Here is a 12,591-nt window from a genome sequence, read left to right on the forward strand (position 1 = left end):
TTTCCACCCTGGACACAAGGGACGGCCATGAGGCCCAGTCCCTTCCTGAAGAGCTAATGACTATTACTAGCTGCTAGAGGAACATGTGTCATCACTTTCTCTAATGGTGTAGCCGCTAGGGGACTAAGTGGAAAGAAGAAGGACACTAGAGGACAAAGAAGGAGTAGCACAGGATAATAGGGAATATGAAAATAAAAATAATAAATGGTATATATGTATAACGTAGAATTTCACAAAGGAATTTACTTTTCACCTATTTAAAACACACACATGTGCATATAAAGTACACAATCAGATACACAATGTATCTGTATTAGAATTTCTGAGGGAATCACTCAATAAAATGTCTAAAATATTCCCAGAGAAGGTCATAAAAAAAAAAGGTTGAAAAGTATTTAAAATTGTCTGTTGAGAAACAGTAAGCAAGGAACAACAGATGAAGCAGAATCTGTGACTGTTCTGGTCAGGGGCACTGAGCTTGGAATCGACAGTGAAGGCAGGATAGTGGCCGCAGAGAGGTCCCACTGAAGCAGACAGACAAGAGGTGGCCAACAGGAGCAGGCAAATGGGTGAGAAGCGCGCATGCCTCGGGGTGAAAGCAGAAAAACAGGTCACGCCATGTTCTGGCGATTTCATAAACTTTGACTGAGGGAATCTATATAAATCCCTAAGCTAGCTGGCTTGGCTAATTCACCTAATTGTTTCATGAATCATACAGGCCACAGAGGAAACACAGATAACTGAAAGTTGAATTTATGCCGTATGTTTTGAATTCAAGTTCCCTTTTTTCGTATGTAAAACCTCCCTTCCTATCGTCTGACACCACGGAAGCAAAGTTTGACACCTCCTAGAAAGGCCTACTGCGCTCTGCTTGGCCTCATGATCACGCCGTAGCTGCTGAATAGCAATACCGCTTTCTGGAGAAAATGTGGTCAATTAAGCAGCCTAGAGAGCAGCCCTGGTGTGTGTTCTCTGCTCCAAACCTTTTTATGCTCGCTCAGATCAGCTCCTCAGTCGGACAGACAAGGGGCTTGTCAGACTAAAGTACTCACCTGAGTAAGTCCCAGTGTTCAACTCAGTGCACAGTTGTGACCCACAGGACAGCTGATGAGGGCTGGACATAAAGCGCCCCTCACCTGTAGTCACACATATTTAGCACCTAGTCTGAGTCAGGCTCTGTTCTCATCATTTAAGATGAGACATGGCCAGGGCAGACCTGGTCTAGAGCCAGCCACATCAACCTAAAGAGGGTTGGAGGTGAAAAGATGACTTGTAGATGGGGAGGTAAGTACAGCAAATAGCATGAGAGTAAGGACGAGAAGGTCAAAGAACCAACTACAGGTTTCTAGGATCCTCTGGATCCTTCAACTTTGCCATTCTCCCATGCTTCTCTCATCTAGAGTCCCAATAGGATGTCCTCCCCTCTGTCCCAGTTTCCTGGTGAGTGAAGGCTTTCATGGGGCATGCCCTTTGGGCTAGTATGCAGATATAAGTGAGTATATACCATTTAACTCTTTCTGCTTCTAGGTTAACTCACTCATTATGATCATTTCTAGTTCAATCCAGTTGTCCACAAATTTTGAGAATTCCTTGTTTTTAATAGCTGAGTAGTATTCCATAGTGTAAATGTACCACAGTTTCTTTATCCATTCTTCTACTGAGGCACTCAGAGGAAGGATAGCAGACTACCAAGAAGAGACTTGATACCCTATGAGCATATACAGGGGGAGGTAATCCCCCTCAGGAACAGTCATAGGGGAGGGGAATAAGGGGAAAATGGGAGGGAGGGAGGAATGGGAGGATACAAGGGATGGGATAACCATTGAGATGTAATATGAATAAATTAATAAAATAAAAACAAAAAGAATCAACTACAGAAGAGCGTTCAGTTCAAATTCTTCCTTTCTAGGCACTCTGAAATAATCAGTGTTTGAGGGGATGGCTATGCTAATTGTCATAAGTTGATCATTATCCATTATCTACATGTGTAAAAACTCTACCTGATAAATACATGTGTTTCTTGGTTACTGTTGATGGTGATTCAACCCAGAACCTTCACATATGCTAAGCACATCCTATACCACTCAGTTACTTCCCAGACAATATATAAAATTGTTGTGTCCTTTAGCATCAAAATAAGAGCTAGAGAGCTGTTCAGTGGGTAAAGGAAAAAACCAACTTCTTCAAGTTGTCCTCAGACCTCCACAAATATGGACATATACCACACACGCACACACACAGTGTGTAGGGGTACGTGTATATAGCTATATACACACTATGCATATATGTGTATATACATATATAATATTTGAATACATATTTATATGCTATGAATGAAAATATTTTTAAAGTGATTGGAGGAAAAAAGTGTGTGGAGAGAAATTATAAATAAATATGCAGGCAGAGCTGCAGGTACTACACATGTGGGAGTGGCTATTTACTTTGATGACTATACTGTTCTGAACATAATCACAGATTCTACCATCGGTTGTCCAATAGCATGTGCCTCCCTGCTCAGAATGCCAGGGCCTCCTTCAACCCAGCAAGGAAGACGCTCACAAGGCTTAGAGTTTGCTCCTCTGCACTGAGGCGGCTTCCATTTGGCCAGCATCCGTGGCATGCTGGTTCTGGTTCTTTCTAATAGTTTGTCTATACTCTTGATTTGTCCTATGACTCATAGGCAGAATCCATATGCCTACAGCTTTATCCTGTTTCTGGGCTGACAACAGAAGTTTTCTCTGCTTAGGAGGCCATAGCACAGAGGAACAGGTTTCCTGCGGCAGAATCCTTCCTTTGCACTTAGCTCTAGGGCCCTGGACAACGTGACTGAACCTGCTCTGTCTCCACCACTGGGAACCCAGGAACGATGGCATTGCATCCTGAGATCCTGTGAGGACTTAATCATACAATGCATGTAAGATCACTTAAAAGAATGTTCATATTTTTAAATTTATGGTAATGTCTTTCATTGAAATGTGAGCTTCTGCTAAGATATTTCTGTCGTCCCAATCAAACGCATTCCATTTTCTTGCTGTAAGCCAGTTTTTTTTCTTCATGTCTAGTATTTAAATTCCCAGGAATGAAAACAGTTTTTATTTAAAAAATGATGTAATCACTACAAACAGTTCACTGTTTTCAACTTTCTGAGATGCTATTTTCAACCTCTGGACAATGCACTAAATATACCATTATCCAATCAGCTCTACTTTATAATGTGGTTTTATATACATGTTTTACATACTCCATTATATTTTATTCATTTGGGAAAGTACTATTCCACAAAAATAGAATTTGAGATACATATTATAATATATCACTTATTTAAAGATAAATAAAACTAATTTGTATAACATTATCTAACCTGATCTAACCAAAATATTACAAATGAGCCATTTCATCACTATAATCAAATTATGATTCATTAGTATCTTTTTAGTGACCACAGATTGTCTCCTCTGTTTATGGCTAGCCCAGTGTGGGAAGTAGCCACCATTCTGGGCAACACAGTCCCTGACTACATTTTATTTCTGTAGTTCAGTATTTATGATAGTACACAGCAGGCAACATCTCTTTTAGCAATGCAGCTGATATTTTTTAGTAGAAAGGTTGGCTGCCATAGTTCACCCCTATAATACTAGCAGCTGGGATTTTAAGCCAGCAGAGTTGGAGTTCATGGTTATCTTCAGCTACACAGTGAGTTTATAGTCTGAGCTACAGGACATTTAAACATGCACAAAATCTGTGTCTGGAAAACATGTTGCTGAGATTCAAATCACAGAAGGTAAGAACATGTAATGTAACAGCTTTCTTTAAAACTAAGAAATGTCTTCTGCAAGACGTAATAACATGGTTTCTCAGCATTATTTCCCATTAAGAGTATAGGTTAGTTCGACTCATTCATTGAAAGAAATGACTTACACAACAATAAAAGGCTTTTATATGTTTGACTTTCCTAGAGAGTAATTTAATCTGATTTTCTGACCTGAGTCAGATTATTAGATATGAATAATTTGTAAAATAAACATGTTGGAACGGATTAGTCTTAGTGAAGTTATTCTGATGTTATTGCCATGTTCAGGGCTTGACCTGCCCTTCAAGGAAAGTCTGAAATGCGCTCAGTGTTTTCACAAATGATGCCTCTGTTACTCAGGTGATGGCTCAGAAGATGAATGGCTCTGTTTCCATAGTTATTAGCAACATGCTGTGAGGAACCAATCAACTTACACTGCTCTAGTTAGGAAAACTAACATCAGCAACAGCAGAAACCCTGTTGTGTGCACCATCCCTTTAGAATTGTTTCTACCTACCGCTTCTTTATCAAATTTATTATTATGGTTTTTTTTTTAACCTTCAACATCCACTTAATTGCACAGCTCATTGTAATAGGGAATTACAAAGAAGCAACAAAAGCTGTCCAACGGAAAGAGCAGTAACTTACCTTCGGCAATTTCAATGGTAATTTGCAAACTGGCAACTGGAAAAGATGTTCATGAAGTGACGGATCCATGTTGGGGACAATCTTCTCTCTGGGTACTTTACAGACCACGATGGTGCCTTTATAATGAGGAGAGCTGTAGCTCCCAAACTCATCCACTTCTTTGATGTGTAGTTCCAGCCTTGGTTTTCTTTGCAGGTGAAAGATGAGTTTGTAGTCTCTCCCATAATCCTTCCCATCGACTAAAAAGGAGATGCATGCATTACCACTAGGATAACCAGTTCGCCTTATATGTGTAGTCTCCCAATGACCTTTTGTTTATCAAGCATAGGAAAAGTATCTTGCCTGCTGGCCTCCCTTGCAACACGTAGCCTAACAGCAACAGTAGGTTTTTATAAATTATGAAGAGGACCTCTCATCTGTAACGGGGCCAACTATTCTCGAAAAGCTTTTATATCTAATGATTTTTGCCTTTCTTCTTCCTCTCCATGATTTTCCAGCAAGAAACTTTTGGAAATAGTCACATTTTTCCAGTATTTAGAAAATTACTTTCACTCTCCAAGAACTCTCTCTCTCTCCCCTTCCTCTGTGGCCTTAAGGTCCACTGTCCACCGCCATGACCTCACACTGGATAATTAGCACCGCATTCTCCCATGGTGTGTGACTGTTTAAGTACAAGTTAAAATTAAATTAAAGACCATTAAAAGTCAACTTCTGGGCCTGCTAGATGGCCAAAAGTGTAAAGGTGCTTGTCACTATGCCTGAGTATTTGACTTCAATCCTCAGATCCCACATGGCCGAAGGAGAGAACATACCTCTGTAAGTTGTCCTCTGATCGCCACATAAACTGACTGACTGGCATATATACATGTGTGCGCGCGACACACACACACACACACACACACACACACACCTATATATAAATGTATGTTTAAAATGTGTTTTAGTAATTCAGCTTCTCAGTCACTCTACCTGTCTTACCATGCTCAATGGTTACCACATAAGTCTCATGGCATTCCTAGTTTTTGCTGTTTATTTGGTTTTGGTTTCTGGTGTTAATTAGTTTGTTTGTTTGTTTGTTTGTTTGTTTGAGACAGGCTTTCTCTGTGTAACTCTGGCTGTCTTGGGACTTACTCTGTAAACCAGCCTGGTCTCAAACACACAAAGATCTGCCTGCTTCTGCCTCCTAAATTCCGGGATTAATGCCAAGTGCTACTACTTCCTAGATAATGGCTTCCTTAGTAAAGAGCACAGAAGAAAAAAAAAAACCAAACAAACATTCCCACCATTACAGAAAAAGACAGTACTGTTGTGGAGCTCCTGGGTGGAGCAGTTACTGGATTTGTTGAAACCGTTAGGATCATGTGGTGGATGCAAGTAAAACAAAAACATAGATAAGTCTCCTCGTTGAAAACAAGAAAACTTTTATGAACAGAAATTTTCATCTCTGCAAGTTTTAGGGACTCATATTGCAACAATAGAAGCAATATCGCTGTTCCCTAGGACAGTGCAAGCCTGCATCTCTGTAGTATACCTTTAGGGAGCTCTGATGGAGCAGCCAAGGTGTACATCTGGGCTGTAAGTGTTGAGAGTCAAGTCCAGCCTACATGATAACATTTGTCCCGTTCTCTCACTCCCTGAGGAACTTTGAGGCCCTTAACTTCTTCATCTCTAACACAGGAAATAGTAGTTGTCTTCCAAGATTACCCTTAACAATGGCCTGATGCAATGTGAACAACAGAATTGCTCACAGACCTCGCACACACTAACCGCTGAATAAATGACTGACCGCGTGATAACACGTGAAGAGCAAGAAGCAGGACTCTATTGTTGTAATGCATCTCCACACTGAACAGAAGACTTAACCCTTTAGTGAAACGTCAAACTGAAGTTCTACTCTCTAGGAACCCACAAAGCTGATGACCCTTAGCTATCTCTCACAGAGTGAATGCCTTCTGTTTTGCCTGGAGGGAAAAAAATTTAATTTAAGAAATGCAGAAAATATTGCTGTTTCCCTGCTGTGGCTGCTAAAAGGCATTTTAGCAAATTTCAAAACTACAGTTAAAATCAGGAATAGATCAGTTCTCAGCTTTGAAAAAACAAACAAACCAGAAGTATACCCTTTTGTGTAGTTGGTAATCTGGATATTTGAGTGAAGTGGATTTCTAAAAGAATGGCTTAAGGATGGACGCAGGGGCAGAGTTCTTAAAAAGGATCCATGCTACTATTTTTTAATGATAAATTACTTTAATTGATGAAATTGTAATCCAAATTATGAATTATAGTTTTCAGATCCCTTGAATAATGCTTAGCTAGGTCTCTGTTTCTCACACCAAGAACTATTAGAAGAAGTGATACTACTTTGATCCCAGTAGATCATCACTAAAGAAACTTGCTTTTTGTCCCTACAAAGGCATTACTTCCCCTGCAAGAGTCACAGCTACTCAGAAACGCTGAGACACAAGTTGCACACACGGCTCTGGAGGTGAGCCTACGTTGGCTAAATTCAGATTTAGAACTTATAAACCTATCACTGCCAGTCAACTCCTTTTAAAAATTAGTAATATCTGTAATGAAATACTAAAGTGATATCTATAAATAAAGTAGGGATTAAATAATTGAGGATTTACCAGTAACAGAGCTTGCTAAAAAATAGCTATGCTATTTTTTAAAGTTGGACTTGTATTGTTGTAATCACTACATCTTGAGGGTCATCATTCTATAATAACAAGGAACCAAAAGTTAAAAGAAGTAACAGTATTTTTTTCCTTTCTCTGACACATATAAAGGAGAAGTAAAAATGACTTATTCTGAACTCTGTGAAGGACAGCATTGGCTAAGTGACCTTTCGAGAGTTTTTCCCCCAGTCTCAGCATATCAAATACATAATCCTTAGCAGAGAATTGAGACCACCATACTTGCCATGTTAAAAAAAAAGTTATTTATATTTGTGAATAACTGGCGGTTTCTTACAGTAACATGTATTTCTCAGAAATGAGGATTGAATGTCTTTTAGTTATGTCATGGGAAGTACACATAGATGAATGAGTGCTTTCACTAGAAATGCCAGATGAGGAAGCAAAAGTGCTAGCCATGCGAGGAACTAAAATACCCTGAATATCTGAGTGTCTCTATGATTCTAACCCTTTATCCACAACTTCTGCCAAGGCCTTAGTTACAGAAGTGGCTCATTACCTGGTCTCTTCACCTCAACCCACACCTTTCAGTTTATTCCCAACAGAGTTGTAATCTATCTTGAGTCATGTTAGTCCTGTGGGGACCACCCACCTCAAGTGAAATCTCAGGCCCAGTCTTTGCAGTGGCCTGGGACTAATCAGTCTTCATCTTCCACTACCTCTCCTCCTGCCTTGAGATCTGCTCCCCTCGCTTCGATGATCCTCAGGCACACAATTCACATGTACTTGTAATGTCTCTGCCTGGGATATACTTCCTGAGATGGAGAGGGAATTATATCAATGTTACCTAGTTAATAGATTTTCTGTAATCATTTAAAACTGTGACTCTACCGTGTCTTCAGCCAGCAATATATTCACTCAGTTACTTACTCAGTCTCCTCTCAAGATGACCATGTGTATAATAGTAGGTAAATTTTACTAAGGAAATAAAAGGATGATTAACTTAATATGCTACCCATGGACACAGCAGAATCACTTGCCAGGGCTAAAGGATTTAAGACATTGAGAACATCTTTAAGGCACACAGGCTTGGACAGAACATTTCTATACATTATGAGTGTGGCTAGGGTGTCTTTACATAAAACCTTCTCAAGGAAATTGCTAGCACTTTTTGTACTTTTGTTTGCACTGAATGGGCTCCTCAGGGTCATACAGCAAAATGTGTAGGTGCTTTATGGACATCTCCAACAGAGAAGGAAAGCACAATCTAGTTCTGTCTGAAGAATGACAGACAAATGATAAAGATCAAGATGAGAAAACATCCCTTTGATTTCATCTCAGAAGTAGGAACAGGGCTTATGACTTAGGAGCCTTTCTCAGAAGAGTCATCTGGGTGGTAATATCTGTAGGTCAGAGGATTTGGGGATTTTAAAGGACAGTGGTCTAAATTTAATAACTTATTAGTTAATTTATTCAGCATTAATTCATTCAATCATCACAATTACAAGTACACACACAGAGCTCCTTCTATCTGTCCTGTACTATACTAGATAATGGGTATTGCATGGCACCCACATCAATACAAGGGAGGCAACAAAATCCCCCCTTCCAGTGAGAGTCTTGATAGAGAAACTGGCACTAAATGAGTAAATAGTAAGTTGTATCCTTGGCAAGAGTCACAAAAGAAAAGGTGAACATCTGTAAAAATAAAATAAGGGCAGAAATAAAGACTGACGTGATGAGGAAGAACAAGGGACATGTCCTTGAGCATGACCATTAAGAAGATGAAGTAGGACACATTAAGGGTGGGGAGTGAGATGAGGGCACAGCAGACACAGAATGCCTGGACTTATCTCCACACGAGATGCGCAGGCCCTGCTAGAGTGATGGGTACCATTTCTTTGTGGAGAATCATTCCTCTTAGATCTAAAAAATCACAGTGAGGATCCTGATATGAACAAGAGTTTCCTGCAGCAGGTCAATAGAAAGAACATGGGCATCTTGCCTGCCTCAGTTTCCTTGAGTGACGATGAGATCATCTCCTTCCTTCACAGACAGCAGAGAACACATGCTGCCAATCCTTAGGCTGTCTTAAGTTAGCATATGTCCCGGGGCTCCAGTCAGGACAACAAGTCCACTACCAATGAGGACAGCAGCTCGGTCTTGTTTAGGACAAGAGGTAAACATAGTTGCCACTTTGGTATTACAGAAAAATCATTTGTATTATTCGTTTGGGTGGAGTACTTCTGGGTTCTGAATGTCTCTCTTTAGAGAGCGATCCTTGCTTGTGCACTATGGTTTCTGCTTCAAAACTTAAGTCAGAAGGCATCCATTCCACCCGTCCTCCCTCCCATCCTCCAGTGACTGAAACATTGTAACTAAGAGTGGAACAAACACCTTAGATTGGAAGGTGTTGGTTAATAATAGAGCTCACTTATCCCTGTAAGAGCCGGGACTGACTTTAAACCTCATTTCTCTCTGTCTCTGTCTCTCTCTCTCTCTGTCTCTCTCTATCTCTGTCTCTCTCTCTCTCTCTCTCTCTCTCTCTCTCTCTCTCTCTCTCTCTCTCTCTCTCTGTGTGTGTGTGTGTGTGTGTGTGTGTGTGTGTGTGTGTGTGTGTGTGTGAACTACAAAGATCACATAAGGTCTTGGAGCCATTTTCTAAATGAGACATAGTAGGTATCATTAAATTCAATGATATGCATATTAATTTATAAATATAGAGTACTACATCAAGTCAAGTGCAGAGCAAGTTCCTGTTTCAGAAACCCCCATAAATCCACCGCTTAACTTTCCCTCACATCTCACCACTATAAGTACACCTTTACTCGAGGAAGGAATTAGAAATAGGGAGTGGTTGGTGAAAAAGAAATGCCCTGATGCAATTCTTCCAAAGAACGTTCGTTCTCTTCTTTTAGCTGTCTTTTCTCTCTTCTGTTTTATTTTTCCACTGTCTTGTATCTCCTTCGCCTCCCCTAACCACTCACTTCTCCCTCCTCCCCAGCACTTTCAATTCCTGTCCTGTTCATTCTCAACACTGTCATATCTTCATTTATTCACTCTAAAGCCATTGAAAGCTACGTGTTGGGAGAGTCAGAGGACAGTAGCCAAGGAAGATGTGCTCATCATGCCGGAACATCTCATCCCAGTGAAGGGTGTCTCCTGAGAACAGAAGTAAAACCTAAACCTAGGAGTCAATAATTTCTAATTTTAATGCAATTTCAAATGGGGACACAAATAACATTGTGTAAATGTGGGAATGAGATATCTGCAGGACCTGTTACCCACATCTTAACGTTCTTTAGCTTTTTTTTTTTTTATCTAAAACCACTTTCCAAATATGGACTATATTTTTGAGACTATGCTTTATAATGCATCAAATAAAATAATGTGATTTAAAATAAGGAATTACATGGAATACTTCTCATCAGATGTCTCCTTAGAGTCCACTGACCCATGCTGGATTCTTTGCAGGTCACATTAAAAAGTTGGGAGTTAATTTTAGGTGCAATGGAGGGTAATAGACTTCTATCAAAAGAGTAACAGACAGATGTTACTGGACCTGTGAATGGATTCACTTTCATGCAAACACAACAGATGGAAAATATGTCAAAAACGTGTTGAATATACTTCACATAATTAACACCATGAATTAGTGACCCAGCATACCACAGAATATAAGTTCGTTCCTTCTGAGACTGGGTGACCCTACTAGAAGCTGCAGTATCACATCCTGAAACTGCTAAGCTGGAGAAAGATCAGAACTCAGACAGTACCGTTTCCACTTGAATGTGCATTGCTTTTGTATACCATAAAGCCAACATTTCTAAGTCAAAACATCCTAAGTGAGGAGCCATCTGTCTCATGACATGTTTCTCGACAGATTACTATTACTGTGTGGAAACACACTCAGCATATCGAGTGTAAAGAGGCTGTGCTTAGAAGCTAAGGTGATGCTAGCCTGGACGCAGGGAGCAAACTTGGTGAAGGCTAGCCTTAAGAGAATGCAGTCAGAACTTGTCCATAAAGGTCAACACGTGCCTCTGGGCAGAGAAAAGTGCTTAGAAAGACTAGTCTCATAGGAATGTTTCCCCACATCCTCTAAAAGGAAGCTTCCCTTAGTAATACGAGTTTGGGGTGTTGCATCTAAGGTTTTTGGCTTTTAGTCCGTAGAATACGTAAGAATATTTCCTCATACTTACTTGAACCAAATATGTTTCCAGTAAACTTTAAAAGAAGTTGTTCTCCTTCTCTTACTTGGAAGTGTCTAGATGACTCTGGAAGTCTTCCAAACCCTTCAGAACGCAAGTTCTTCAATGCCAGATTTAACTCCTTAGAAGGTACCACTAAAATAGCCACTCTATGTGGATTGTCCTTCTGGTGTGACATCACAATGCAGGCAGTGGTGCTGAGGGAGGCTTCCTCTAAAGTCTTCACAAAAGAAACCAAGTGGCTATTGTCCACTGTGGAGGACAAGTGGAGTACAATAAACCTGTGCGAGACAGGAGGGGCAAGTGAAGCACTGAAATGCCACAGACCCAAGGAAAATGTTATTTTTCTTAGCTTCCATTTAAAGCAAGCAATCTGATGATCAACTATGAAGAAGGACATTTGGGAAATCCTATGCAGTCAGTAAACCAGTCAGGATCAACTAAGTTCTTTGTGGTCTATGTCTGCCTCTTTGTTTGTGTGTCTGTTTGTGTGTTTTGTAAGCATGTGTTTATGTAGGTATAAACACTGTATGTTTTGGTGTGTGGGTGCATGTATGTACATGCATGGGAGACCAGAGATCAGTGTTAGATGTTGGGTATCTCTCTCTATCCCTCCCCACCTTATTATTAGAGACAGAGTGTCTCAGTAGATGGCTCCTCGGGTCCCCTACGTTAGTTGGCCAATGAGTTGCAGAGATCTCAGCCTGTCTCTCTTCTCCCCAGTACTGGAGTTGCAGATGGGAGTTGTCATGCTCAAATTTACGGGTGCTGAGGAGCAGAACTGATATCCTCTTGTTTGCATGACAAGAACTTTACTAACTGATCCTTCTCCCTGGGTCTCAAGCTAGATTCTAAAACATGCTTTGGATTATTGTTGGGTAGCCCAGCCAGCCTAGAATTCACAGCAGTCCTTCCGCAGCCTTCCACACGATGAGGTTACAAGTGTGCCCTGCCATTTCCCCTTCTAAAACACAGCCTTAAAGTAACCATCCTGTCTCAGCCGAGCTCTAAACATGCCCCAACGTTTCAATTATAGACTCATGCCTCCCATAGCATTTCAATCAGTGACTGACTGCACATGCCTGGGTGGTCCCAGAAGAATATAACAGAGTTGAGGAATTCAATCACTTAGTAATGTGTCAGTCCTCACACCACAGTTCAAGCACATCACCCACATGTTTGTGGTGATGTTGGTATGAGAAACCTACTACCCTGCCAAGTATATGAAATTATGGCACATATATTTACGTACAGCGCATGATACTTGATGACAGCAATAAACAGCTATGTTTCTGGCTTTTGTATTTAC

General features: G+C 40.4%; 1 protein-coding gene across 1 annotated transcript in view; it reads right to left on the minus strand.

The window, feature by feature from the left end:
• DTHD1 (death domain containing 1) overlaps positions 1 to 12,591 on the minus strand; it is a 67,379-nt gene that overhangs the window by 28,775 nt on the left and 26,013 nt on the right. Inside the window, exons 7-8 of the mRNA XM_084797736.1 lie at positions 11,274 to 11,563; positions 4,439 to 4,677 (exon numbers count right to left, since the gene is read on the minus strand). Of these exons, the coding sequence (XP_084653862.1) occupies positions 4,439 to 4,677; positions 11,274 to 11,563 (529 nt within the window). The remainder of the gene's footprint in view (positions 1 to 4,438; positions 4,678 to 11,273; positions 11,564 to 12,591) is intronic.

This window comes from Acomys minous, assembly GCF_964271855.1.
Source record: "Acomys minous genome assembly, chromosome: 10".
NCBI classification, from domain to species: Eukaryota; Metazoa; Chordata; class Mammalia; order Rodentia; family Muridae; genus Acomys; species Acomys minous.